Source organism: Mastacembelus armatus, chromosome 9 (assembly GCF_900324485.2).
Source record: "Mastacembelus armatus chromosome 9, fMasArm1.2, whole genome shotgun sequence".
Taxonomy (NCBI): Eukaryota; Metazoa; Chordata; class Actinopteri; order Synbranchiformes; family Mastacembelidae; genus Mastacembelus; species Mastacembelus armatus.
Window position 1 is genome coordinate 18,669,178 of NC_046641.1, and position 27,141 is coordinate 18,696,318.

General features: G+C 40.7%; 3 protein-coding genes across 7 annotated transcripts in view; 2 read left to right on the forward strand and 1 right to left on the reverse strand.

Annotated features, from left to right (window-relative positions):
* Window positions 1-12,535, forward strand: part of kremen1 (kringle containing transmembrane protein 1) — a 50,461-nt gene extending 37,926 nt beyond the window's left edge. The window contains exons 4-9 of one of the 2 annotated variants that reach the window (XM_026321939.1): window positions 2,172-2,296; window positions 3,880-4,033; window positions 4,563-4,895; window positions 8,071-8,307; window positions 8,892-8,976; window positions 9,683-12,535. In XM_026321939.1, the coding sequence (XP_026177724.1) occupies window positions 2,172-2,296; window positions 3,880-4,033; window positions 4,563-4,895; window positions 8,071-8,307; window positions 8,892-8,976; window positions 9,683-9,842 (1,094 nt within the window). In that variant the 3' untranslated portion in view covers window positions 9,843-12,535. The remainder of the gene's footprint in view (window positions 1-2,171; window positions 2,297-3,879; window positions 4,034-4,562; window positions 4,896-8,070; window positions 8,308-8,891; window positions 8,977-9,682) is intronic. The other variant, XM_026321940.1, reaches the window with a different exon arrangement.
* Window positions 12,536-15,018: 2,483 nt separating this feature from the next.
* Window positions 15,019-26,634, forward strand: coq5 (coenzyme Q5, methyltransferase). Of its 3 annotated transcripts, none has more exons than XR_003296510.2 (8): window positions 15,019-15,222; window positions 15,686-15,835; window positions 15,918-16,133; window positions 17,250-17,359; window positions 18,062-18,150; window positions 19,091-19,202; window positions 19,790-20,044; window positions 26,610-26,634. XR_003296510.2 is itself a non-coding variant. In XM_026321951.2 (7 exons), the coding sequence occupies exons 1-7, from the start codon at window positions 15,021-15,023 to the stop codon at window positions 19,889-19,891; spliced, it is 981 nt and encodes a 326-aa protein (XP_026177736.1). In that variant the 5' UTR covers window positions 15,019-15,020; the 3' UTR covers window positions 19,892-20,385. The 3 variants fall into 3 exon arrangements, 1 of the variants encoding a protein (XP_026177736.1); XR_003296509.2 differs by lacking the exon at window positions 26,610-26,634 and adding an exon at window positions 22,073-22,534; XM_026321951.2 differs by lacking the exon at window positions 26,610-26,634 and having other exon boundaries at window positions 19,790-20,385.
* znrf3 (zinc and ring finger 3) overlaps window positions 20,291-27,141 on the reverse strand; it is a 57,549-nt gene continuing 50,698 nt past the window's right edge. For both annotated transcript variants that reach the window (XM_026321927.1, XM_026321926.1), the window contains exons 6-8: window positions 26,586-26,753; window positions 24,577-24,679; window positions 20,291-23,822 (exon numbers count right to left, since the gene is read on the reverse strand). In XM_026321927.1, coding sequence (XP_026177712.1) covers window positions 22,075-23,822; window positions 24,577-24,679; window positions 26,586-26,753 — 2,019 coding nt within the window. In that variant the 3' untranslated portion in view covers window positions 20,291-22,074. The remainder of the gene's footprint in view (window positions 23,823-24,576; window positions 24,680-26,585; window positions 26,754-27,141) is intronic.

Genomic DNA, 27,141 nt, shown 5'->3' on the forward strand with positions numbered 1-27,141 from the left:
ATTGCTGGTTGAGTCATCTGTCAAACACAGTTTCCCCCCAGCAGCAAATCATGGCTACAGCCAAAGGCCCTCGGGGGTCAGAAAACGTGGGTGAAGCACACGGAGCAGCCCTCTCTCTGCTCTTCTCTCTCATTTCATTTCATCGTCTCACCCCCTCCTCTGTCGGTGGTGGGCATTCTTGTGGACAACAGTTTGCATGGAATCTAAAACATGTCACACTTTCCCCCCAAAAGCATTTGTTCCTCACTTTTACAGAAATAACGGGGATCTGCGGCATCTGTTGTGCATGAGGCAGAGCTTTCATGCTCGGCAAAAAGTTAACATTGGCAGCAGCTGGCATCCCATAGACAATGCACGTGTGTGGTCTTTATTAAGTTTACTTTGATTCATGGAGACAATTGTGAATGATGCTCTTTTGCAGAGACGTTACAAACATTCAAATTGACTTGCCTGCTAATCCATCCCTCTTTCTTCTTTTGCAGAATACCAAAATTAAATTATGACAGGCTGTAAAAATGCATCAAGTAATTTTCTGTTTCTTACTGCCAACAACTGGCTGTCAGTTATTCACTAGTGGAACTTTCTGTCATCAGACAGCTTTCAACACTGAAATGTTTGAGGACAGAAGACACACAACAACCAAAAAGCTCTAGAGACATTCAGTTTTAGGACAGTGCCAGTAAACAGAGGCAGGGAACACAACAGTGTTGTTGTCAGAAAAGTACTGTACACACAAATAGACAGGACATGCTCCTGTGTGGCAGCTAACTTATGATCAAATAGATGATTCTCAGTTTTGTTTCAGTTTACTGCAGAGACTAGAAGACACTGGACTTACAGCAGGAAGCATCAGTCATACTTTGGCCTCTGTATTCATGCTGGTTTAACGATAAAGAACAAGACCATTTTGTTATGTCACATGTTTTTGGTTTTTGAAACCTCGTTGTGCCTCAAAGCAGCATTAACAGCTATTTTGGACAAAGTCTTTGCTCTTCTTTTCTGCCTGTCCTAATGAGCTCTCTGTACCCTATGGTCAGATGACACCAATTCCAATTAAACTGAAAAGCTCTGGGGGAAGATTTTTTATACTTGCAGTGGAAATTACTTTCCAATTGTACATTTACTTCTGTTTGTCAAATTTGTTTCACCTCAGAACATGGAAATGAAACAAGAGTAAGCCTGTTTGAATTGCAATGAAAAACAAAGCACCAGTGGGAAATAGACTGCTGAAGGCTATGTTGCCACTTCCTGAGCTATTATGTTGAATTTAAAGGATTTGGAGTGTTTAATCACTGCGCTGAGTTTTGAAAGGTTGCATAGTGTTTGATGAATACGCTGAGGATTAAGGGAGGCAGGTTGATTTCTCTGACTTGAATATGATCTGGAAAGGTGTCAACATCCATCTTCCAGATATCTGTCTGGTCTGTGATCATCTGCAAATGTTGGCCTATTTGTGTCATCTATTCCCAGGTCACACATACAGTAACAAACATTTTTATATTCAGTAGCTGTTGATAGAAGAGTAAACCAAGAAGCAGTAACAGTTCTTAAAAAAAAAAAAAAAGTTGCAGCGCTGATTTTTTTTCTCTAACGTCACATTTGTTAAAAGGTGAAAACTGAGTCTCTGCACACACACACACACACACACACACACACACACACACACACACACACACACACACACACACATATAGCCCAAGTCCTGATGCAACTTGCTCTCATGTCTGACAGGGTACATTTTCTAGATTCCAGCTCCCTTCTCACAATGACTCAAACATCCCTGTCCTCTTTGCCTCTTTTCCCTCTCTCCTCCTCCTTCTCCTCCTCCTCCTCCTTTCTTCAGAGGCCAAATAGTTGGCTTGCCTGTTGGCAGTTCACACCAAAACATTCAAAAACAGAATATTTCTGAAGTGTGTCACCATAGAGTGGTCTTAGAGGACGGGTCTATGAGGAGCAAAGTTCACAAACATGATTATAAAACTTGAAGGAGGCCACGACACAAATAAATGCTGTAATCAAGCTCTGCCACCAACTGTGGTCCCTGTAATCTACCCAGAGAGAAACCTGGATGCAACCAATTAAAATGACAGCCCTGATACTTGTGTGGGAAATGCTTGTAGTGTGTATCTAATTGTTTTTTTTTTTCTCCACTGTTTCTTGTCTCTTTACAGTGCCAGGGAACCTGGGCTGCTTCAAAGACAGCGGTGACCCACCCACCCTGTCAGGCACCAGTGAGACCTCCAACAAACTCACCATCCAGAACTGTATCAGCTTCTGTAGGAAGCAGAGATACAAGGTGAGATTTGAAATTCATGTAGAAATGTATAAAATGAAAAGAAAATCCATGAAGGGATGGTCATCATTATACCTGGCACTTTTTGTAAGAGGACATACTCCTAACCTGAGATAAGACAGGACTGTAAGTTGTGTGCCTTTTATCCTGGCACTCATAGTGTTGGGTTCAAATGTCTCCTCTCACTAGATGAATGAGCGTCCAGTCAACTGCCTGTGTCATTTCAAAAAAAAGACATGAACTGCAGCTCTTGTAATAGCCAGGCTTTTATGTAAATCATCTGCATTTATGTGCAGTTTCCTGACAGTTATCACCATTATGCCAAGTGCAGTCTATACCCTCTTTATTCAGCCATCAAACTTCCTGTTTCAAACCAACCAGTGGATGACAAATCATCACAGCAATCAAGGCTGACAGCTGGAAATAAACGGTTATTAGCCCACTGGGCACCTCCTCTTCAATGCCTTTTTCTCATTTCGTGTCTGGCATGCCATTGTCCCAGCTATAAACAGTGCCAGGTGTTCATTTTCTGTCTCAGCAGATCCGGTTCAGTTCTGTCTGCACTGACTGACAGTGACAGCTCCCCCTCTCTTCTCAAATCAGTAGATGTTACCGGATGTGGCGGCAGATTGGCATCATCTGCCTACCCTTGGACTGTCACTGTCTGTAATGCGCATGTGAAACACTGGATCTCATGTGACTTTTTGACAAAGTGCATGCATGATGAGTGAGATAGGGATCTATCGTTTGGTTGCTGTGAAGTATTCATGTTGGAGTTCTCTAACGATACCTCATCAGATAGAATAATGCAACAAGGACGTAGCTTGATACGTCTTGGCGGGAGGAGAGGCTCCATAAATTCCTATTCCATGAGAACAGACGCAGAGTGGGAAATGATGCAGTACCTTCAGTTCTGTGAGTTCATTTAGGGCCTGAATATTGGACAATGGTGTCCTTTCGAACGAAGGACAATCACCCTTTTGAAAACAAGCAGCCAGTGGTGGCGAGGTCAAGATGTGTGACGATTTTTGACGTTTCACATTCCTGCTCCAACGCCTACCGGAAAAATTTACAAACAGTTTGGGTTTGAAAGAGAGATAGGTGCTATTTGTGTGTGCAGCTGTGTGTTTGAAAGGAGGCTCCTGATGAGATGAGAGGTTGAGGTTATCCAGACTCAGATTACAGCATCTTGTAAACATGACAGAAAGAGCAATTACTGTAGGACACTTCAGACTCAAGTCACTTCAGTGTCAAAAAAGATGCAATGAACTGTGTTAACATCATTTCATATAAAGTTGATATGAGAAACACAACCTGTAAAGCTGCTTTTATTTGACTGTTATGTATTTACAAACCTATTATATTGTCATGCAAAGCTGTTCATTTTATGAAAAGTTTGCCATTTGGAATATTTTTACCGGAAGATCCAAACAAAGTTTGTTCTCTCAGTCATCACAGTGTCTTCAATATTTTCCTTGCCATCACCCATGCCAAATGGATTTATAATGAATTGCATTATGGGAAATGCAAAGTTTGTTTTGAATTCCTGATGCAATGATTTGCATAACCCCTTTTGTGTCTTGCAGCTTGCTGGTATGGAGTCAGGATATGCCTGTTTCTGTGGCAACGAAGTGGACCTGCATGACCATGGCGAGTCTCCTAGCATGGAGTGTAACCACGTTTGCTTCGGCGACCACACCCAGCCCTGTGGCGGCGACGGCTGGGTCATCGTCTTCGACAGTGAGCATTACTAGTCCTGCTCTGGGTCTGACCCTGTGATCGTTTCAATCTGTGCTCTTTGGAATAAATGATTGGAAAAGGAACAATTTCAAGATTTTCCAAAGTAACTTAAAATGATGCACATTCAAAGTGATCAGTGTCTGTGGTGATCCTTGGTGCTCTTAGTGTCGAGGTTGGAAGATGTTTTGTTGTGTCAGGCTCATGTTCTCCTCTGTAATCCCCTCCTGTCTTTACCCACACTTGTAATCAAACCTATAGTCTACCACATTACTGTACATTTACACTTTACAGTGTAAGATTACATTGAACTTTACATTTGATATTTAATGGGGAAGAAGTCAGATCATGGCTCATACCTGATCCACTTAGTAAAGTCCGTATCAGGGCTGATATGAACTTGGGATACCCAAAGATTGTCTGTTATCAGTGTACTCATGAGGCCAAAATAAATAGTAATCTGAACAATCAGCTTTTTAACTTCATAGAAACCATCACCATTTCCTCCTCTGCTTCCTGCTCTCTCATCCAGCACGTGTTGGTGCCTGTGGTGGAAACTACACCTCTCCATCGGGAGTCATCTACTCCCCTGACTTCCCCGACAAGTACGCGCCTGGCCGTGTTTGCTACTGGACTGTTCAGGTCCCTGGATCCTCCGCCATCCTCTTCAACTTCACCTTCTTTGACATTTCTGATCAGACAGACATGGTGGAACTCCTGGACGGCTACACCAACCGGGTGGTGGCTCGCTTCGACTGGCGCAGCCCGCCCCGGGAGCTGGTGAACATCACAGGCGACTTTGTCATACTCTACTTCTACTCAGACCGCACCAACCAGGCCCAGGGATTTGCTCTGCTTTACCAAGGTAGGATTTATTTTAAAGTCATCAAAGCTTATCACTTCTCAGTTCTAGCAACCTGTCTGAACTACAGTACGCGTCAAACCCACCAAGAACCACATTTGCATGATCAGGTGCATGCTGGCTTCTTGATGGAGTTTTGCATAGAAACCCTGGTTTCGTAGACTAACGCCTGGTGAGCCAGTTGTCATGCCACTGACAGACCCTTTTCTCTTTTCATTTGCTAGTCAATGTCTCACAGCCGCGGGTAAAGCTGCATATTTAAATAATGTTTTGTTTTTCTAGGAAGTCAGCCTCTTATCAAGCTGCAGCAGGCTGCTTTGCTTCTCCAGTCTGTTCCTTGGTGAATTGCACTGACTTTTTATGCCACCTACATACAAAACACTAAGATACCATATATCAGTCCTTCTGATATCATGACTTCAGTGTGAAGCAGATGTAAAGCCAAAGAGCTATAGCTCATCGAAACTTAAAGACCTGAGCAATTTATTTTATCTCTCCAGACTAATTCAGAAAATGAAAATCTGTCTTGACTTTGTTGTTTTCTTATTATGGTCTTTCACAATGTGTCTCAACGCACTGAAAATGATTTACTATATTAATTTCTGAAGGCATGAGTGAAGCACGCCCTGATGCAATTCAGTGTAGGTGACATTCAAACTCAAATCTTACAGTAGGAGCCAGTTTGTCCCCTCTCGTCCCTCTCTGCCTCCATTTGTAATCCTGTGTCATTTTTCTCTCCCGGTGGCGTTACAATAAACTGTATTGGAAGGTCAAAGTCCTCTGACCTCTGAACAAATACAATCCTTTCTCCGTACGTCCTGCTTTTGTTTGTCGCATAATTTTACCAAACAATGGAATCCGAGGCATGTTGTGAGAAAAGGTCACCTCCTGAAATAATAGGTTTTTTAACAGACAGATTGAGAGAACAATACAGAGCAGCTAGAGTGCAGAGAGAAACTGCGACACTTAAAGAGAATGGACAACACTTAGGCTGAGGAGCAGAACTACTGAACACGTCCTAATATCTCCTCGGTGGCAGGCGGCACACTTGAAACTGGAATTTAGGGATAAATGCTCGCAGATGACGATGGCAGAGCGTTTTCGCTGAGCCCGAGGTTGGAGCACGGTATTTTGCTCACAAATGGGGAACATGTGATAAGTTGTGGGAACATCAGAGTCAGGTTGAGCTATTATGTGAAAAGAACTGTCCAAACAGTCAGGGAAGAGTGTAACAGACATATAGCACTATTTGAAAGTGCATAACATACGAGCTGTACATAAGACGTGTGGGTTTTCATATTCAAAAATGTTTGTACACTCTTTCTAAATGGCACCTTTTTGCTTTGTACCAGCACCTTGCAGATTTCAGTTTCCCCTTAAAACCTTTGTACGAGCAACATTTACCGAGGAACTGTCAGAACTTCTAATAGATACATTGACCACTTCTGACAGATTCATTACTGTTGCAAAATGCGTATTTATTTTTCGAAGTAATAACCATGTAAACTCTCAGATGTGTTGTTATTGAGAGGTTTTGGTTTGATGTCAAGTAGTAGTCCCATAAGAACATGCTTTTACGAGTTTAATGTCTTTGTTTTTTCCCAGAACATGACTTTTTGGCTTTGACTCATTTCCTTTGAGTCCTTTGGCTGCCTCTAACTACTTTCAGATAGTTTTATCACCAAAACAGGCATTTAGCAAACAGTTACTCTACATAAAAACAGGCATCTTGAAGTTAGGACTGACATAGGAGCTACTTTTACTGTTTTACAAAAATGCCTCCAAGTTTAGAATTGTAATTAGATCTATTTGGATCACTGATATTTTGATTATTTCAGCTTCATACCCGCTGAGGAACAAGTGCAAAGAGACATGAATATCTCCATTCTTTGTGAGATGGTTTCAGGCACAGGATTTCTGAGATGTTTCTCTTCACCAAACCTTAGTGCAAACTATAGATGGAAGACAAATAATGAAAGAGTAAAATGACACAGAAATATCAGTGCGAGGCATTCCACACTTTGTGTAGGGAAAGAAAATTCTCAAAATCACACAGTGATTCACATCTATGTTTAGAAGAAGTAAATGAAAGGCAGAGTAGATCTTATTTAGGATATTGCTTTCCTTTGGGAACATATAAATGAGCCGAAATAGTCCACACTCTCTGGCACTGTTGTTTTATGAAGCAAACTCTGCCCATCTGCTGCTATAAGCAGGTTAAAACAAACTGAATTTATTGCAAACACTTTTTGAATCATGTCACGGCGGATAGAAAATCTCTCAGCACCACATGTTTACAGCATGCTTGAATGTTTTTTACAGTGTTTCTTAACAAATGCAGTTAGTGTTAAATATTCACTCGTGACTTTTCTGTATATACTTTCGGCATCGTGATCAACATGATGTATCCTATTACTGCGTGCTTGCTGCAACAGCCCCGTTTACCCACGGGAATAATTAAAGGGGCGTTAAGCGATCTATGTCTGCAGCTTGTAGAAATTACAACAACATGGCAGAGTGTTTCCTCTTCTCTATACCTAGCACAGGATGCACCACTCGCTACTTCTCTCCCAAACAGCTGCAAAAGCCTACAGTTGCATTTCATTAACATTTTAATATTAATGGTATTAATAAGAAGACAGAAAGGTCTTTTCATTTTCCACAATAATTTCTGCACAATAATTGGAGGTCTAGAGCACAAACATTCATTACAGTGAGCACATGACATTCATTACTGGGTTTAGTCTTCCTATGGGAGCTGTGTAAATTATCGAAATATAGAAAATTACTAACCTTATTCTTTAATTTGTGAAACAGCAAGACGAGGATGATTGCCGCCATTCTCTTTAATTCATTTTAATTGCGGAATATTTGCAGCTATAAATTCAAACAACAGAATTTTGTAAGAATTTGATGCAATTTGTTTTTAATGTTGCAGCTGTAGTGGTTTGGAAATGCTGATGTGTCTTGCACCAAAACAGCCAGATCAGATCTCAGGACCTGATAGTGTAACATTTTGGTCGCTAGCATCCTCCTCTGTGTATTAAAATGGTTCAGGTGGTCTTAAGGTTCATTAGATTCTGATTTAATCCAGTGTGTACACCTTGATAGCATAAGAAACAACACTGAATCTTCTAATAACTTATCTAAATCTGTTCTTACTACTGTCCTACCTCAGCACTGAGAAGCCAAGACACCAGAACAACAGAGCCAGAAGGAGATGATTGGGGAGAAGAAGGAGAAGACGTCTCCAGCACAGCAGGGCCCCAGCTGGCTGTCACTGAAAGATCCAACAGCACCTCTAATGGTCGCTCTTCCCAGATCCTCTACGTGATCACGTCCAGCCCCGGTAAACCGGAGCACAACATGCCAGGTCAGTGGGCTGGACGCAGCGAGACCACCGGCCACAATGCTAGTATGTCAACACCCATGGTACACTGCACCTACTCCACCTCTCTCTACCTCTGCAGGGATGTTGTTGGGGGGCTGTCTCTTGGCTAGAGCTCCCATTTAGTATGACCTGGTTTCTCTGAAAATATAAATCATCTCAGTTTGTTGAGATGCTTCTGGAAGCGCTGGCCCAGAGTGACTTCCTGTGATCATACATAGACGTAATTCTGTGTGACACACTTGTTTTTTCCTGCCTGTGACTCATAAGCGAAGTTACTCTGGGTCTCCATGCTGATCACAATCAGGCCTCTTGTCAAAGCTAAACTGGGTGGACTGACATATTCTCTTCTTTTCACTTCCCTCAAATATTATTCTTTCCAAACTCTGTCTCAGAAGGCTATCTGATGTATTTCTCAACCAAAGAGGAACAGATGTGCACTGATAATGCATCACTACTTCTAGACAATTTTCTGGCTGAATGCTGCAAACAGGTGTGCCAGCAGTGCTTGAATAATTCTGCTTGCTAATCCTTTCAGTCTGCTTCAGTTTGTTGTCATTACCATGATGTAACATCTGATGTCTTGTTACTGTGTTGGTTCCTCCCTGTAGTGTGGACCATCTACGCTCTGGCCGCGCTCCTCATACTGACAGTTATAGCTATGGTGGCAAAGCTGCTGCTGCATATCACCGTCAAGTAAGTATGAGGATGTTTGAGATGTGCACGATCAGCCAAGCATCAGATTTCATTCATCTGTGGATTATGTTTCATGGATTATGTTTCATTCATGCCTGCTGGAAAATATGGACAAACAGGATTTCAGTTACTTTTTATGTAGCGTCATTCAAATTGTTCTGATGCCATAAGAGTTTGTGGTAAAAGAAGACAGTGAGTGAAAATTAGCGCAGTTTGTGTTATGTTCAGCTCACTGGTGATGAAAGTGTTTGATGACTTGCATGCATTCCTGTCAGCCTTACACAGACTGGGAATTCAGAGGCAGTGTGGAATAATCACAATGAAAAGAATGGCTTGGGTTTAACTGTTTTCTACAAGTACCACATTTATCTGTTTTTCTGCAGCCGAAGTCAACATTTATACATCATCTTCTTTTTATACTCTGCTGCAACAAGAAGAGCTTTAACTGATGGAAAATGTGTAAATAAAGTATGTTTAAGTGGAAGATAATGAACCCCATAAAAGTCATTGCCACTAGTTTGTGTTTATAATAACTTAGCACAACATGATTACAACATTAGAAATGCACATTTAGAAGTCAGTGTACTTCCTCTGAAAATTGCATTATCTCTTTCCATTGTTTTATTTCCTCCTCTCTCATTCTCAATTATTTTCTCCCTTTCTCTACTGTTTCTCTGTCTTTACTATGTGTGTGTGTCCCTCTCAGGTCCCCGAACATCCCAACAGGGAGCGGTTCGGACAGCTGCAGCCAGAGCACAGCATCCTCCGAGCCTTGGATCATCCTGTACCGGCCCTCCACCATCTCCCTCTTCAAGAAGAAGCTAAAGAACCACCACGGTGACCTCAGCCCCCTGGTGGGCAACTAGCGCCACTGCTGCGCTCCACCCTTAACCAAATGCTACCGCCACCCACAACTACTCTGCACAAAGGCCGTCACATGCCAGGCCCTCAGACAATGAAACTATATGAGGCGCTATGCTAACAAGCCAATGACTGAGTGGCTAATGACAACTGACTGAGTGAGTGCTACTAAATGGCCTGTAGGGCGAAGTGGCTGGGCTCTCTTGTCCTTCTCAGCAGCTAACAGAAGGGGGGCAGGCAGGAGAATTAGAGAGCGGAGAATTAGACGAAGGAAGCTCTGCAGTACTGACAAAGATACAAGGGCACTTTTAAAATGCAGGAAACTTCTTCTGTTCAGCGAAGCTCCGTTTCCATCACCCACAGATGTCCATAACAATCAGCATACCTCCAAAAAACCCTCCCGAACTGCAGGCTCAACAGTGGAAACACCACACAGCCGAGTGTGAATTGCAGCTAACTGCACTGTCTGTGTTCAGTGTACAGGGTTACCTCTTCCTGTTGCTTCAGATTCACAGTGGCAACCAAATCTACAGTAATATCAAGGAGTAGATGCAGCAACGGAGTCTTTGATACACACACATACACACATGCTGCAACACTTTTAACAGTTAACAGTTTGAACTCATTTAACTGGCTCATCTGGACAATAAACATATGCAGCCAAAAATCAGATTCCTCCCATCCAAAGAGTTACATATTTGTTTGTCGTTTTGATTTTTGATGTGTTTTACGTGACAAGCAGCTTTTTGGGGAGAGGGAAGCATCACACAGAAGGTAGATATCACAGCATGAATCACTCACTGGAAAACGAAAAGATCAGAGAAAGAACGCGCTCGCCCACTCATTCGTCAGTGCTCCTGTGGATTTGGGTGGAGAGAAGTTGTTCACTGAGGGGGGTACTGGGTGGCACAGTTTGCAGACAAGCTGCCATTTAAGGAGGCTCGGGAAGCTCGGAGGGCCTTTTCTGCTTGGTTGTGGGTGGGAGTCTTTCCGGTTTGGTGGCGTTCAAGTGCCTTAAGGATCTCCTCTTCCCTTGTCTCAGATTCCTTACATCTATTTCTTTCACGAAGCGAACTGGGGTCCCTTAAAAGAGTCTACACTTAAAATGTGTGGGGATGTGAAGAGTTTCATTCCAAAATAGTATTTGAAATATAAATGTAAAGTAAAAAGTGATGCCACCAGTCACTGAAAGCAGTAAATCTTAGTACACTCAACACAACACCTCTCCAGACTGGATGATACATGATGGACATTTAGAGGATTTTTTCCCCCAAAATGAACATGTATCCTTTTGGAAAAAAACTCTTTATGTAGTAACAGACGAGACTTTAAACGAAATGTTTGATTCTAATTTCTGTGTGTTTTTTTGTGTAGTCTTGAGCATTTACTGAACATATTGTTCACATAAAATCTTTTGATTATGGGGGATGAATATTGTTGTATATTATGTAATTCAGTGTGGGATTTATGATATTTATGTTTGCTCTTTCATTTTGTGTCTCAGCAAAGCATTTCAGAGACCTTGTTTCTCTTACTTGGCTCAGAAGTTGAATGCATTTTCTTCTCTTCTTAGACAGCAGATAAATTGCCTAAAATTGCAGGACGCTGCAGACCCTGAAGCTTTTACTTGTCACCTTGGTTTCAGGCCAAAAGGTTGAGCATAAACAATATACCAAAACAGAAACATAACTCAGTGGTACTCTGCACAAGCTGACCACAGTTTTGCAGCTGTGATGGTTTTCTGTGCATCACTGTGACATTTAAACTACTTGTGAAAGGTCAAAATCTACTAGTGCACCAGTGGCATAGTAATTGACTTCTGCTGCTGTGGAACTAAATGTTTCTGCAGATGCTCACCCCAGAAACCTTCTCTTCACTGTCAGGATGCATAAAGAAGTTGGAACAACAATGCACTTAAATTTGCTTCTACTTACAAGATGAAACAGTACCTGTTCACTTTCTGTTTTTCATTTAAGTAAAAAGAAAAAAAAAAAACTAAAATATACTTTGTGCATCGACCTGAGCACTTGAGACAAACGTTTATACGTTAGACATAATGTTCCATCATAGTGATATTGAAGTCAGAAGAGAATCTGAGGCCCATAAACAGATGAAAAAGCTTTCTTTCCTAATCAGAAGTTTTTAAAAATGTGACCGTGCTATATTCTGCCTCTCTGCTCAACTGGAACTCATGATAATTATTGCAAGAGCACATGCCCCTGGGTATGTGATGTTCAGACTAGACCATGCATGGAGAGAGCGAGAAAAGAGAGCGTAGATTTAGGAAATTAATGTGCGTTCAAATTGAACACAAGCTAACAAAATCTGACAGTTTAAATCTAACAAGGATATATTTGTTTGGATAGCCTAGTGAATTATGCTAATTCCAATTTTCTGTCTTCGCCAGCCAATTGGAAAATTCCCTCTGTCTTCTGAACGGTCTTTTCCAAAACTAGTTGATGTGAATGTCCTGTAACATGAGACCAGAAGCCCTCTGGGAAATTATTTGGAGGGGCCAAAACATTGTTTTCATAAAACTGTAAATAGCAAAATAGTGTAAATTTTAATTTATACAGTAAATTATTGTTATTTTGTATGTGAATGGGATATAATCTATCTTTTGTATAAGTGAAGTACCTTTGTAGTTTTATTTAATGTGTCCTGGTTGCAAAATAAACACTGTATGCATGTTTCTTAAGCCTGTGTTGTGCTTGTTCTTTTGTTTACCTTTGTCCTCTCAAAAAATGCCATTTATTGTATTATTGTGCATGATGTTACATAACGGAGTTGTTGAGAAACAAATGGGCCATAAATCAAGCTAATCCTATTCAGTCTTTCCATTTGAAACCTTATATTTTGCATTGTGTGTGAAAATCAACATGTAGTGTGATTTTCTAAAATCTGTTTGGTTTAAATGGATTCAGGCTTCAGTGTTTGCACAGTGGGACATCTGGACCCCCCTTCCTGCTTTTTTTCTGTGTAACTAAATACTTATTAAACATGTGAAATGACTCCCAGATTGTTTGTAGATGCACACACACGGAGGGAGGATTTGAAATGCCATGTGTAACCCATTGGTTTCCCTTTGGGATGAGGTCAAGCATGCAACCTGTACATTTAGAGGGAACAGCAGGAGTCCAGCTTTACAACTGGAACACCATGAAAAAAAAACAAACATGGAAGAGCTTGTAATAAGTTGGAGCACTTGTGATGCATGCAGTGATGACTGATGAAAATGGACTCTGTGAACATGGGGTGCTCACACTGAAACTGGTTATGGGCTGTTTTTGTTCCTCAGCAGCAGCATGTGCTAACTATTTGTTGGCTAGACTGGTGCAAGAAGAAGAAAAGAAAAATAGTACAAAAACCTAAATTCCAAACAGGCTCTTATGTAAGTGCATTTGCAATACTGAGGGCTCACAATTTGTCAAATACATTAAAATGAAACTGTCTTGGTCATGCAGGCTTTCAAAAATCCCTGTTACCTCTGATGGTTCTCACAGAGACACATTTTCAAAACATTTATATAAAAGTTGAATAACATTGTAGTAAATCTTACTGAAAAGAACTGAATTTGATTCATCCGCTGCCAAAGACACCAGAAATACATGTACATGACACTTACTCCATCTACTGGAGGTATGATGCAGTAACATCAAATCTCTGTGGTGATCTATACCTTTTTGTTTTTGTTTTTTTTTGCTTGCTTGCTAGGATAAAATATAAATAACCCACCAAAAAAACAAAAATGTTACTTAAAATGTTGAATGCTTGAAAGATTTAATTTGGGAAGCTGCTGCAAAAAATACATATTGTTAGCCAAGGTTTTGTAGGGTTTTTTATTTTAAATTCAACGTCTATACAACCACACATATCAAATCTTTGCAGCCCTCTGCACACCATTCAGTTGACCCCAAATGTTTTGTCTCAATAGCCGTTATGCAGCTGTAACATTGATCTACACACAAAGCCTTATCCTTTGGGTCCCTGTGAAAAAGCCCTGGCATCAACCTTCCCAGAGCTGGGGAAAAGAGAGCAATGTAAGCAGATCCCTTTGAACTCGAGTCGACCTGTAATTAAGGCGACCAAAGGACAATACGTGGCAGTGTCTGGTTACTGTAAGAACGAGAAAGTGAAAAGAATGGAAGACAATACCTGCCACTTTCTGCACTCGGGCTATGGAAGTCAGGTAGATTAGGAGAAAAGTACTGTTAGAAAAAAAAAAGAGGAGCTGGTGTCCCTCTATAGAGTTGAAAAAGAAAGTTGAGAAAGAGGTTTAGTGGCCACATAAGAACTTGTCTGTTTTGATCCACCTTACTCTGCAAGATCATCTCATTTTAAGTCATTAACCATGAAGGATGTTGAAGATTCCACCTTCTCAAATGTGAGGATTCACAGCTTTTCTCTGAAGAGGCCAAGTGTCAAAACAAGACGCTGAATCCTGGTCAAGTCAATGGAATTAAGGACACTGATCAGAATTTGTAGCATTATTGTGTATTTTTCAGAGACCTGAGGTATTTTTCTTGAATTCCAACTAGACTCTGGAACTTGATTTTCATTAATTTGACATGATTGAAATAGTTTTATAGTTTAGTATAGTTAAAGCATTTGTGGTTTGAAAAAAAAAATATATATATATATATATATATATATATATATATATATATATATATATATATATATATAATTATATCATTTAAAAGCTGTGAACTATTAAAGTACAATCTAAAGCAGAGCACAGTCAAAAGTGTATGTAAAAGGCTGGGACAGGTACAAGAACATGTATTTTTAACAAACTGAATCTAAAAATACATGAGTATAATAAAAATGGGCATACACAATATCTTTAAATTAAAACTCTGTATGTATATTTTTCATTATACATTTCTTGATTTGAATCATAAAGATGACTTTTCTATGTGGGACATGTTTTGTCCCAACTCTGGAGAATCAGTGAATAATAAAGGACTGGACAAACACATTTTAAAAAGGCAGTATAGGCCACTGTAAGTTTAAATCAATGAAAGCGGATCTTTTTATGTTAGTTCTAAAATACAGCGTCAGTGTCTTTAATGGGAAATTAAAAAATAAAATTATTTATTATAGCTGTATGTTTTTAATTGCCCTTCACCGTCGCCTGTAGATGACGACAGATTGACGTATAATTTGTGTATCCAGTCAACATGTCCGCGTCCATGAGACTGTTGGTCCGGAGGGTGATCCGTCTTTCTCACAGAAATATAAACGTCGCCGGTACCGGAGGCTCCTCTCGGTTTGGTTGTTGTTGGGGGCCGTCGTCTTGTCGGTGTTTTAGCGATGCAGCCGAAGACAGAAACACGCACTTTGGTTTCGAGACGGTGCCAGAGTCGGAGAAGGCGAGCAGAGGTGAGTGACGCGAGAAAACCAAACTCCATTTACAAATGTTGATATTTAAAAGTCCGTTCCCTCACACACCTCGACAGACGAGGTTTCAACTATTTTACGAAACGAGAGGGTTTGTTAAACAATTCGGCCGATATTTTATCCATGTAATGGGAACCTCAACGAGTTTTATAGGCGATTTTTTACGGGTTGCAATGTGTAGTTTAAGTGAAAATTGCCCAAAAATAGTGTTGTTTGGTGTATTCTTTCTATCCTAAAATTTAAAGTGGCTCGTTGTAATTTTCCTGCACTATACTGTGTTCATATGCCAACAAGAGAAAATGAATTTCAACTTTTTTGAATGGAGGCTACAGGAAAAGAAAACGGGAAAAGGTGTATTTTGTAATCAGAAGCTGTACACAAGTGATGTGGTAAATATTAGAGTTGCATAGATGCGGACTTTCTTTCTTCATCTTTGCCTTTTCAGTGTATAAGGTGTTTGAGAATGTGGCTCAGAAATATGACGTTATGAATGACGCCATGAGTCTGGGGATCCATCGGCTGTGGAAGGATTCACTGCTGCACGCCATGCACCCACAGCCCGGTGCACGACTCCTGGACGTGGCCGGTGGAACAGGTACAGCGGTTTGTGTGCACCTCTTGGAAACATCAACCCTAAACCCCCACTGGTGTCACACTGTTTTCTTCCTCCCCTGCAGGTGACATCGCCTTCCGTTTCTTGGAGTACGTTCGTTTTCAGCAGGAGCGGCGTGCAGCACGCTCCATGCAGACGTCCTCCTGGCAGGACATTTCCAACAGCGACTCCACAGAGAACGAGGACGAGCCGCAGGAATCCAGGGCTGTGGTCTGTGACATCAACAAGGAGATGCTGAAAGTAGGCAAGCAGAAGGCCGACAGCATGGGCATCAGCACTGGTAAGTTTTAGACTCTTGAGACTCTGAAACACTTGATTCCTGAGCTTTGGTACAACTCAGAGGGTTTAGTGAGTGTGTTTACATGTGCATAGATCAGGTTTCTCTGGTACTCCACTCATGTTATTGTGCAGGAACTTGTCCTCGCTTTGAGAAGGCCAAATATTTTGACTGAGTTGTTCCAAAAGAAAGTAGCGAACTATATTAACCCAGGGTCCAGGGTCTGACTTTGACTGCAGTGATTTGAAGCAATAATGGAAATTAAATCTGTGCAGATGTTCATATCCAAACATTCTTGAAAACACAGAATGGAAGCACAGATACTGAAAAAATGAGTGTATGTAGAGTACATAATAGTACATAATAATAACTGTGGCAGGGTTGTGAAACAACAGTTGGTATAAAACTGTCTCAGGTTTGGTTTTACAGCTGTAAGGCAAAGGCAAATTTATTTGTATAGCACCTTTCATACACTACGCAATTCAAAGTGCTTTACAAGGCATACAATTACATTAAAAGCATTAAAAGCATTGAAAAGAGCATTTAAAAATAAAGACATTTAACATAAAATAAATTTAAATCAAGTAAAGTAAATTAAAATAAAACATAAAAGCACATTAAGAAAACAAGGATGAACAATTATTCGAAGGCAGCAGTAAACAACAGAGTTTTCAGTCCTGATTTGAATGAGCTGACAGTTTGAGCAGACCTCAGGTGTTCAGGAAGTTTGTTCCACAAGTGAGGAGCGTAGTGACTAAATGCTGCTTCACTTTGTTTGGTTCTGGTTCTGGGAACACACAGTAGACCTGTCCCAGATGACCTGAGGGGTCTGGAAACCTCATAGGGAACCAATATATCTTGGATATATTTTGGTCCACAACCATTTAGTGCTTTATAAACTAGCAATAAAATTTTAAAATCTATCCTTTGACTAACGGGAAGCCAGTGTAGTGATCTAAGAACTGGTGTGATATGGTCCAGTTTCTTGATGTTTGTAAGGACTCTGGCAGCAGCATTCTGGATTAGCTGCAGCTGCCTGATTGACTAAGTGCATGGAGAGAGAGACTGAGGAGAAAACAAAGATCCCAGCTGTGTGTCCCTCTGTGTGCTGATGTGTAGCAGGTCTGTCGTGGGTGGTGGGCGATGCAGAGGAGCTGCCCTTTGATGATAACCAGTTTGACATTTACACCATCGCCTTTGGCATTCGCAACGTCACTCATATAGATCAGGTAAGTGATCAAATCATTATGCATAAATTATACTATTATATTATGTGTATTTGTTATTACCTGCCTCATCTTTGCTATTGTGGTCTTCCTGATAAAATATAAGGGAGAAAAGTAACTAAGTACATTTACTCAAGTACTGTACTCAAGTACAATTTTGAGGTATATGTACTTTAATTGAGTATTTCCATTTTCTATTACATGATACTTTGACTTCAATACATTTCAAAGGAAAATATCAGACTTTTTACATTTTACATTAATTACAAGACTAACTCCATACCTGTGCTACAAACAGAGGAACAGGTGACAGGTGAGCTGTGTGTACACAATAAGGCGCCTACCAAACTCAAATGTGTGAATCTTAAAAAGCAGGCAAAGAAAAGAAATTGACAATAAAACTTTGAGCAACATTTAATTTGAATTTCTTGGAAAAAATACATATCATGCTGCTTCTGGTTAAATTCGCAGTAACACTTGTTTTGGTCATTTCATGCCCCATTATTCTTACAGTTGCAACTAATATTTTTCTTTTTCTTAGTTTAGATGTCAGTACAAATAAAGCTCAACATCTTACAAGCCTACCCTGATTGTGACAGAATGTCCAAATCAAGTAACAAATTACCTTGGTGATTAAGAACGTTGTTGTTTGTGAATTATTTCATGTTGATAGATCAGTCTAATATATTGTATCCTGTCCTGTAGGCACTAGAGGAGGCTCTGCGGGTCCTGAAGCCTGGTGGCAGGTTCATGTGTTTAGAGTTCAGCAAAGTGACAAATCCTGTGTTGGCAAGGTGAGGAGAAGTTCTCATATACCATGGATGGTTTGGTGTGAATCAACCCTGTCATTTTAAAAATGTCTCTGGCCTAGTTTAAAGATATTTACACTGTTATAGTTGCCAGTTTATTAGGTACACCTAACTAAAAAGATAAAATGCATTACTGCAGTAAATCCTGTGTTTGTGAAACTAAGAGTTATTGGAGGGCTCTTGCATTAAACTGTGAAGTTAATAAACTGGCAAGAACCAGTAAATGACCTATTAAATGTGACTGGGCTGCAGTCAGGCTGTCAAAATATGGCGTTACATCAATATCAAACCTAGGGGGCGCAAAAACACAGGGTGAAAAATGTAAACCTGCACGACTGAACAGTTCACGGAGGAGTATTATCGTTTGCTTATTGATTCGACATATCATAGAAACTTTTAGAAGAAATACTGTTTCACTAATAAATAATTAACATTGCTGTAATATAGATAAAGCACAGAGTATTAAGCCTACACTCATTTGTCTGCCACCTTGGACTTCTGGAGAAGTTGTCAATCACAAAAGGATCCAACAGCTTCGCATTTGCTCTCACAAACTGTTCAAACATGCAGGTCTATATTTTTCACCCTGTGTTTTTGCGCCCTCTAGTTTTGATATTGATGTAAAGCCAAACAGATTAAAAATTATCATGTGGATTTACAGATTTAAAAAATGCTACATATTTCAACTTGGGCTGTAATCATATATACAATTTAGAGTCATGTAAAGAAAAATAATAATTAAATTCAACATATCTTGTTTTTCCTCATTTATTTCGGTCTGAGACAACACTGTAAACAGTTGTAGCTGCAGGTCTATGAACTCGTATGAAAGATTTGGGATGTATTTGAGATTGAAAACAGGGTCTGGGTCTGAGAAAACAGTTTTTAGTTCTGCTGGTGACTTCTATCCGTGCCCATTTTTCAGGCTTTACGACGCATACAGTTTCCAGATGATCCCAGTTTTGGGAGAAGTGATTGCTGGAGACTGGAAGTCTTACCAGTATCTGGTGGAGAGTATTCGCAAGTTCCCAGACCAGGTGAAAAAGTGATGCTCTCTACTCTGCACACTTCTCTCTTTGCTCCTTTCACTTTTTCTTGTTTGAAACCTAAAGCTCTTGTTTTACATTTTCCACTTGGTTTTGAGTCTTTTTTTTTTTCTGAATCTGAAAAGTTTTCCTGTGCATGTAGGCTTTTTATTACATTTACAATGTTCTCTTCATTTTGTCTATTGACTGTACAAGTTTTTGGTTGATCTATTAACTTGATGAACTTTATGAATTGTTTCTAATTAACTTAAAAAAGGTGTCAACTGTCCAATTCTGGGCAGCAGATTCAGTTTGTATAACAGAAAAGTAGTAAATCTTAACAGACAAAAACTGGAAAGAGTTTTTTTTCTTTTTACTTTAAATAGTTCAGCGATGTCTTGATTATCAAAAATAATTGACTTGACTAATAGTTTTAATACCTAATAATTTAATAATTCCTGTATGATCTTACGATAATTTTTTATCAAGCTAATTTGATTTGTTCTTTTATTAGCTATGTTTGATGCTGAATATTTGCAGCTGTGTCTTTGTAGAGTCAGCACTGAAAAGACATTTCTTTTTCTGTTTGTTTTCTGCAGGAGGAGTTCAGACATATGATTGAGGATGCAGGATTCTGCTGTGTGCAGTACTCCAACTTCACTGGCGGCATGGTGGCGCTTCACTCCGGTTTCAAGCTGTGAGACGCAGTCCCAAAACCGTCCATAAAAAGTGAAGCAGCGAAGAGACTGTTTCATGCTTTTGTGTTTGCACAGTTCTTGGATATGAATTGCAAAGGATGAAGCCCCAAAGCTCCTCTCTGCAGATGCTACTGCACAGTGACAGAAAAATCAGAGGTCAGTGGGCATATTTATTTATTTTAGTACTTTTTTCTGTTCAGCGACATTATGAGACTGTACTAATATTGGCAAAGAAATAATGGCACCTGTGTTCAGATGATTTGAGTCCAGGTAGATTTGAATATTTTTTGTAAACTCTGCATTTTTGTAACAAATTATAAAACTCGCAGAGGTTGATCTCAGTATAACTCTAAATTTCAATCTGGAATGCAAATAATGGAATGGAAGACACCACAACATGGCTTACTTGAATAAAACTGTATATTTTACAGATCTTTGTACACTTTAATTACAAAACTGTATAGTACTAAAGTTTTAAAATCAGTTTTTTGGTCAGAGAAGATTTAATCGTCTTGTGTGCAATTACCATGTATATACAAAGTCTCATGTTAGTGATTTTTCTCAAAATAAAAAGCAACCAAATAACTCGACGTTCATACACTCTGAACATAAGACATGGCTTAAAGATAAATATATTAGTAAATAAATATTCAGAGAACATATTTCCATTTATGAAACGTGTTTGCTATACAGGTACAGAAATATACACAGATTGATTTCTAGCCTTTTTTAAACATTTGTAATGGTAATGACAGAAAATAATTATATTTTTAAAAAAATTTAAAAATATTAATTTTGTACACATTTTAATCTTAAGTGCTAGAAACAATAACAAAAATTAAATAGTGACTCAAGTACCCCAAAATGTTATATTTGCAGTAGGTACATATCTCTATGCAAAAGGCAAGATTAGATTCTCACTTGATTACAGAACTGGGTTAACTTATAAATAGGGTTATTTCAGGTTTTCCTCTGTGTAGAGAATGTGTATATTTCATAGAAACAGTATAAAAACAGTCTGCAGGACAAACAGAAAGGCATGAATGACAAGCAATGATATCGTGAGTATTATGTACAGCATGATATAATTCAAACTGATACACTGTGGTATGTATAACTGCATCATTTAAAAAAAGTCACAGTACAATAAGAAACCCTTATGAAATGAGTCTTTTACAGCTACTTTCCTTTGGCCTTTTGATACACGCTAGAAACTTTAGGAAAACGGGTAAGTGGCGGCAAAAATACAATTTTAAGGGCTTCCAAATAAGAGGTAGAGTGCTACACTCTACCTCTGAAGAAATCTACTGACCCCAAGACACGGTCACTTTGGTCTGATTTCGACCAAAAGTGGTGCAGTGTCTTTGGATATTGCTACAGATAGCTTACCAGCGTAAGGCTTTCATGTTGCTCTGGCACATCTCATATAGGTAGGCCACTACTGGACAGAAATGCAATGCATAAAACAAATTCCACATTATATTGAATAGAGACCAGTGTCAGCCTTGTGTTCACATTTCTATGCATTTTTCTGTAATATAGCTTCTTCTCCTCAGAGAAAATCTGTGGGTCACAGAGACTTAAAGACCCATTTCCCTGCCCTTAAAAAAAGTTAAAAAAAAATTTTAAAAAAAATCCTGTCTTTATGTTTTGGTATAGTTATGTCCAGACAACTTATTTGAGTTGATGGTTGAAGCTTTTTAGGCAGTGTCAGTGTGCGCACATACACTAGATGTATACGTGTAGATGCAGATGTTTGTGAATTAAGAATATTTCTTTAAGAAAAATCTCAAATTCCTCGCTCTTGGTCAAAAGATGGAATCTAGATATCTTTTTCTTGACAGATGACTTTGCGCTGAACGGCCCTAAACCTTAGTGGCAGCAGACAGTCGGCAAACAGGTGCCAGTACCAACCTACTTCTAGTTTCAAAATCCTCCATTCATATTTGTAGTCTCACTTTGTCTCTGCTATGGTAACACAGTTTGAGACATTTGTGACCACAGGAATGAACGTAATACAACCATTTATCTAGAAACAGGAGGCCATTTCAGTAGAACTCTACACAATCTAAGATTATAACATTCAGCACTCAGAGAGTAAGGTTAGAACAAGGCAACTGAGGGTTTAGATGACTGACTATATGGTACCAAATACATATTTCTGACTGGTTCCCTTCTCTGTAGGCTCAAGACCTACCCAGACCTCCCTCGTTCGTTGACGCACTGCATCCCAACGTGGCGGGACTTGCAGAGAGCTGAGCGTGGAACAAAGCTCTAGTCTCCTCCTCCTGAGGGTATGGCTGACCTCTAAACGGTCCTGAGGTGAAGTACCCCTCCCTGGGCTCATGTCGCTCCCCTGTCCACACCTCTGCCTCCATTGTGACACTGATGGGCAGCAAGCTACTTTGGGTCTCTACCCCTGAGCCCAATTCACAATCTGTATCCTCAGGAATTATGGGTATTCTCTGGTTGAGTTCACAGCAGCCCTGTCCAGAGCAAGCCTCCGAGTCTGCATGTGCATATTGCACATTAACAGCATAGTCCTCAGTGTAGCGCCCTGCTGCGGCCCTGTGGACTTTCATTTCCTTGTAGAAGCAGCAAGGCAGCCCCTCGTAGCCCACCTGCTCTGAGGAAGGGCACTTGTGCTCAGGAGCAAAATAGTTCTTGGTGGTGGAGCTCGGAAAATCCACCCCCCTGTTACAGCGTCCTGAGGCTAGAGGTCCAGCTTGGTCCGATTCCTGCCCTTTGCACTCAACACTGGGAGGAAGCACCTCAAAGCAGCAGCTACAGGCTGCAGCTCCAAGCTCCCCTGACTCCTCCTGTGCTCCTTTTCCTCTGTCTGCTCTGGTAGCCTCTGGAGCCCCGGCTGAGGTAGTGGTAGTGTTGTTATCTCTGGGTTCCAGTGATGAGCGACTGCTGTAGTTGGGCTCCAAACTGCAGTTGGAAAGATGGTCCCCCGAGTTATATCCTGAAGCTCCAGGAGGGAGCTGGAGGCAGTCATGTCCTAAGGGAGTAAGGGATGATGAGTCCTCAGTGGGAACCGTACAAGCTGCAGCTCCTGCTTCCCCCACAGATCCCCTACATGGACTCTTACTCCGGTAGATGAAAGGATCGTAGTCACTGCTCAGCGAGCTGCGGAAGGTAGAGCAGCTACCATACACCCCCTGGTTGCTGACCTCAGTACAGTCCAACATGGAGTCACTGGAGGAACAGTGGCACTGGCCTGAGCTGCTGCTGCTGCTGTCACTACCGGGGCAGTCTGCAAGGTAACCACTACAGACTGAGCGGTGGCCATGATAGCAGCTCAGGCCAGAAGTGCTGCCAGTATCACCTATCCTTGAAGAGGAGGCAGGTGCCATGTGTACCACTGTGGGGTATAGCAGCCCCTGCTGGAAGGCCCTGCTGTGGTGGCCCTTGTGGGTCCCTCCTCCTCCGCTAAGCTGCGCTGCCACTGCAGGCCCTTGGCCACCCTCAGGCTGTTGAGGGAAAGTCAAACCCTGAAAATAATAGTGTTGGTACATAGTCTCGTACTGTGAAAAGCAGGCGGCACGTGAGAAGTTGCGACCATGAAACTTAGGTCGTTTAAAAGCAGCATGATGTGGCTGTGCTGGATAGGCGGGGGGCCCACGGTGCTCTAATCCACAGTGGTGGGGGTTGAGCGAGTGGTCCAGGTGGAGGGTGGGGTGGTAGCTCCGGAGAAAAGCAGAAGTTGACTGGGGTGGGTACATAACTTGAGGATCTGGGTGCTGGTCTACAGTGAGCACTGTGATGGGATTGCCGTGGGGATCCATACTGGTTCTGGTTGGGTAGGCAGTCACCTGGCCAGCTCGGTGCACTCTGCCAGGATAATGAACTGGGAGCACCACTCGCTGACGACTGTGCATTTGGTTACCAGGATCCATGCACGCTGGTCCAGGGTTTCCCTTCTTTTGCTCTGTGTAAACAAATAAAGTGGCAGTTAGAATCACATAAACAAAAAGCAACTTTCTTATTGTACCTGGGAGCATTTTATTTGTGTGTTTGCAAATTTATTCCATATCTTTAGTCAAGAGGGTGGTCTTTGAGTGTAATTTCTTGAGTTCATGTTCAGACTTTGTACACAAATGGTCCCTACTGGTACTGGTACTGGTACTGGTGATGGTGCTACTGCTCTCTGGTTTTTGCTCTCGCTTGTTTTAGTTTTGTGTAACAACCTGACAAAATCCAAAACCAGTAGAAAGCCAGGTATGGTGTTGAAATCATCAGTGCCACCTTGCCAGCACATTTGCTTTACTTGTCAGAGTGGCACTAACAGACATAGGACTTTAAACTGGTTTATCCCTCCCCCCTGCCCTGGGCTTTGGTAGATGGAAATCCCTGTTTGACTTTTGGGATAAACGGTAAATATATACAACAGATTATAGGACTTGCTGTTGCACTCATATAGAGAAAGCATAAATACAACTACTGGGTCATATAAGAAATGGAAATTCATGTAATAATGCCCATTAGAGAGGGAATGGCTGAGCAGGGACTATTTGAGGGTAAGGACAAAGTTTTAAGACAAAACACAAAAAAAAATCTGAACATGAAATCAAGAAATTATGTTTTGCAATTCCATGTTGAATAAGGAATAAATCACAATATTTTGTTGCTGACATATCATTGTATCTAAACAAGGCCAAAATGTCACATGTGCACCAACTCACCAATGATGTTGTGTCGACAGTGGGGACAGGTGTGATGCTGGAGCAGCCAGGGGTCCACACACTTCTTATGAAATCTGTGAGCACAGGGAATAACCCGCAGCTCCTGTTCAGGGAAATACAGCACGATTTTAACTCAACTGTTGGCTACAAAGTGCAAATGGATGCAAATAAAGTACATATTAGAACAAGATCATTAGTCAGAATATTACATTATGTCCTGTCCTTGTCAGTTGATTGTCACATCAAATATTGGTCTTTCTAATTAATACAGGTAATGTGAGTGCTAAATGTCTTCCTCCCTAGGAATTAAAAAGGTCCATGTTTCCTTCCAGCAGCTAGACATAAAGTAATATCCAAACAAGCAGGGCACACACTCACGCATTTGTTTTAATTAAATGAATGGCAACAGTCCAGCATAGACACACACAGAGGTGAGGGGGGCATCCCAGTGGACTGCACATAATTATACATGTAATACAATATACTTTAAATACTAAAGATATTTAGTATTTAATTTATTTTGTGAATTTTAAGGCTTTTAGCACCTAGAGGAGATTTTTAAATGCATCAAATCCTGTAATATTTTTGCATAAGTAGTTGAGGATGTGCACCAGCAAGTCAGACACTAACTAATGCAAATACCAGAGGTAGCTGCACATTATGTTGGTGAATTAATAGACTGGGTGAATCCAAATAGATAAAGGTCTAAAGTCGTTTTTACAACTTCAAGGCAACAAAACAACTGCCAAAATTACTGCTTAAGTTCTAAATATGACAGTCTAAGCAGGTTTTCTCTGGGGCTGAATTCACTTGTGGCCAGAAGGTGGCAGCAGAGCTACACAAACCTGTCAACTACATCATAGAACAAACAAAACTCTTTACTAGATACGCCACAGTACAAATACAACTTTGTTGTATTTCACCGCTTTCTACAGCAAAACAAACAGGCGTACACTTGAGGACTGATATGCAAAGAATGCAACACGTTGGAGACATATGGAGAATTGGCATGGAGGAATTCCGAGACACAAAAGAGAGCTCTTTCACTGCCATAAATACTTTACTCTGTGGCTTAATGTGACTCATCTTTGGGTTCTTTTCCACCCAAGCTTTTGTTGCTTGGTTCACTGCTCAAAAACCACTTTGATGCCATTCAGCCTTTTATATCGCCACTTCCTCTGTGCAATCCTGGCGCCATGCTTTGTTGTGTTTTCTTCTCCTTCTTACTAAAGAAACACATAACCACAAAAAAAAAAATCTACACATCAACTCTGTCCCCCCCAGGCACCTGGTAGTGTCCATGAATGAGGATGAGCAGTGCTGTTACAGTAAACCCTCAAAATCCAAGATTAGGATACATATTTTCACAATGACTCCTTAAAGGATTAAAGAAGGCCACACTTGGGAAAACAGGAAGCATAATCAAAACCCAGTGCACTCTGGGTACGGTTATCTCTCCAGGTGCTCTGAAAGACTTAACTAAACATCTAAAGAGGCGCCGGAAAGAACGTCACAGAAGATTGCAGGACTGTGGTCCCCGAGCACATCAGGGGAACTTCCATTCTATTGTCCACCTAAATGCATTATGTTTCATGTGTGTAGACCGCGTAATGAAAGAAAACAAGCTCAGTGGGTAGATGACCATACTAACACTGCCAGAGTAAGAGGTTTGGCTCCCACATACATAATACTGTATACAGCCTTCTGGATAAAAATATCCGTCAAAGGCATTAAAATAAGATAATAAACAAGCTGCTAATTAGGCTCCTCATTACACATTGTTCAATTACAAAGTGTATGGATGGAAACTGGACTTTGCTTTTTTATAAGATGCTTTTCATTTGGATTTTTGTATTATTATCTTTTAAAACCTTAGTTTTTCTTGTAAAATTGCCAAATCACTAATTGATTCATTATGGGTAAGTATAGCGGTCTTCCAGGGTTTCTTTGTCACAGTGCTGAGGTATCAATAAAGACAAAAAACTCTTTATGCTCTCATCTGTTCTTACCTCCCCATCTATGTACTTCTCCAGGCAGATGGCGCAGTCAGAGGTGGAGCTGCTGCTCAGTGAGTCTGAGGCGCCGCAGCTGCTCTCACGTTGGCCCTTTGCTTTGGCCTTGAACTTTCGTGTCTCCATCTTCTCCAGAGCCTGGATGGCCATTCTGTTCATTGAGCTCTGTGGTGGGGATGATGGGGTGGGACATGCTTAATAAGCAACATTTAAAACCCTTCAGAACTGAACATGAAAGACAATTAATGCTAATACAAGAGACATTAAAGGGACTAAACTGTCAGATGTCAAATCAGTGATGATGTTTTTCAGGAAACACCCATTTAAATGTCTGCAGATCAGTGTTGGCAACTGTTTACTTTTGAACTGTGTTCCTCTGTGCTGATGTTAAACTGACAGTGTGGATTGTCATGATTTGAGACCTTTCCCTTTGACACAGCACATCATTTTGCAATTTCTGACTGTTGCATTAGCAACTCTCTCTGGCTCTAATTCTTTGTTGTTTTATCTCTTTCTTGCTTCGTGTTCTCTTAAAAATTTTAGTTATTACAAA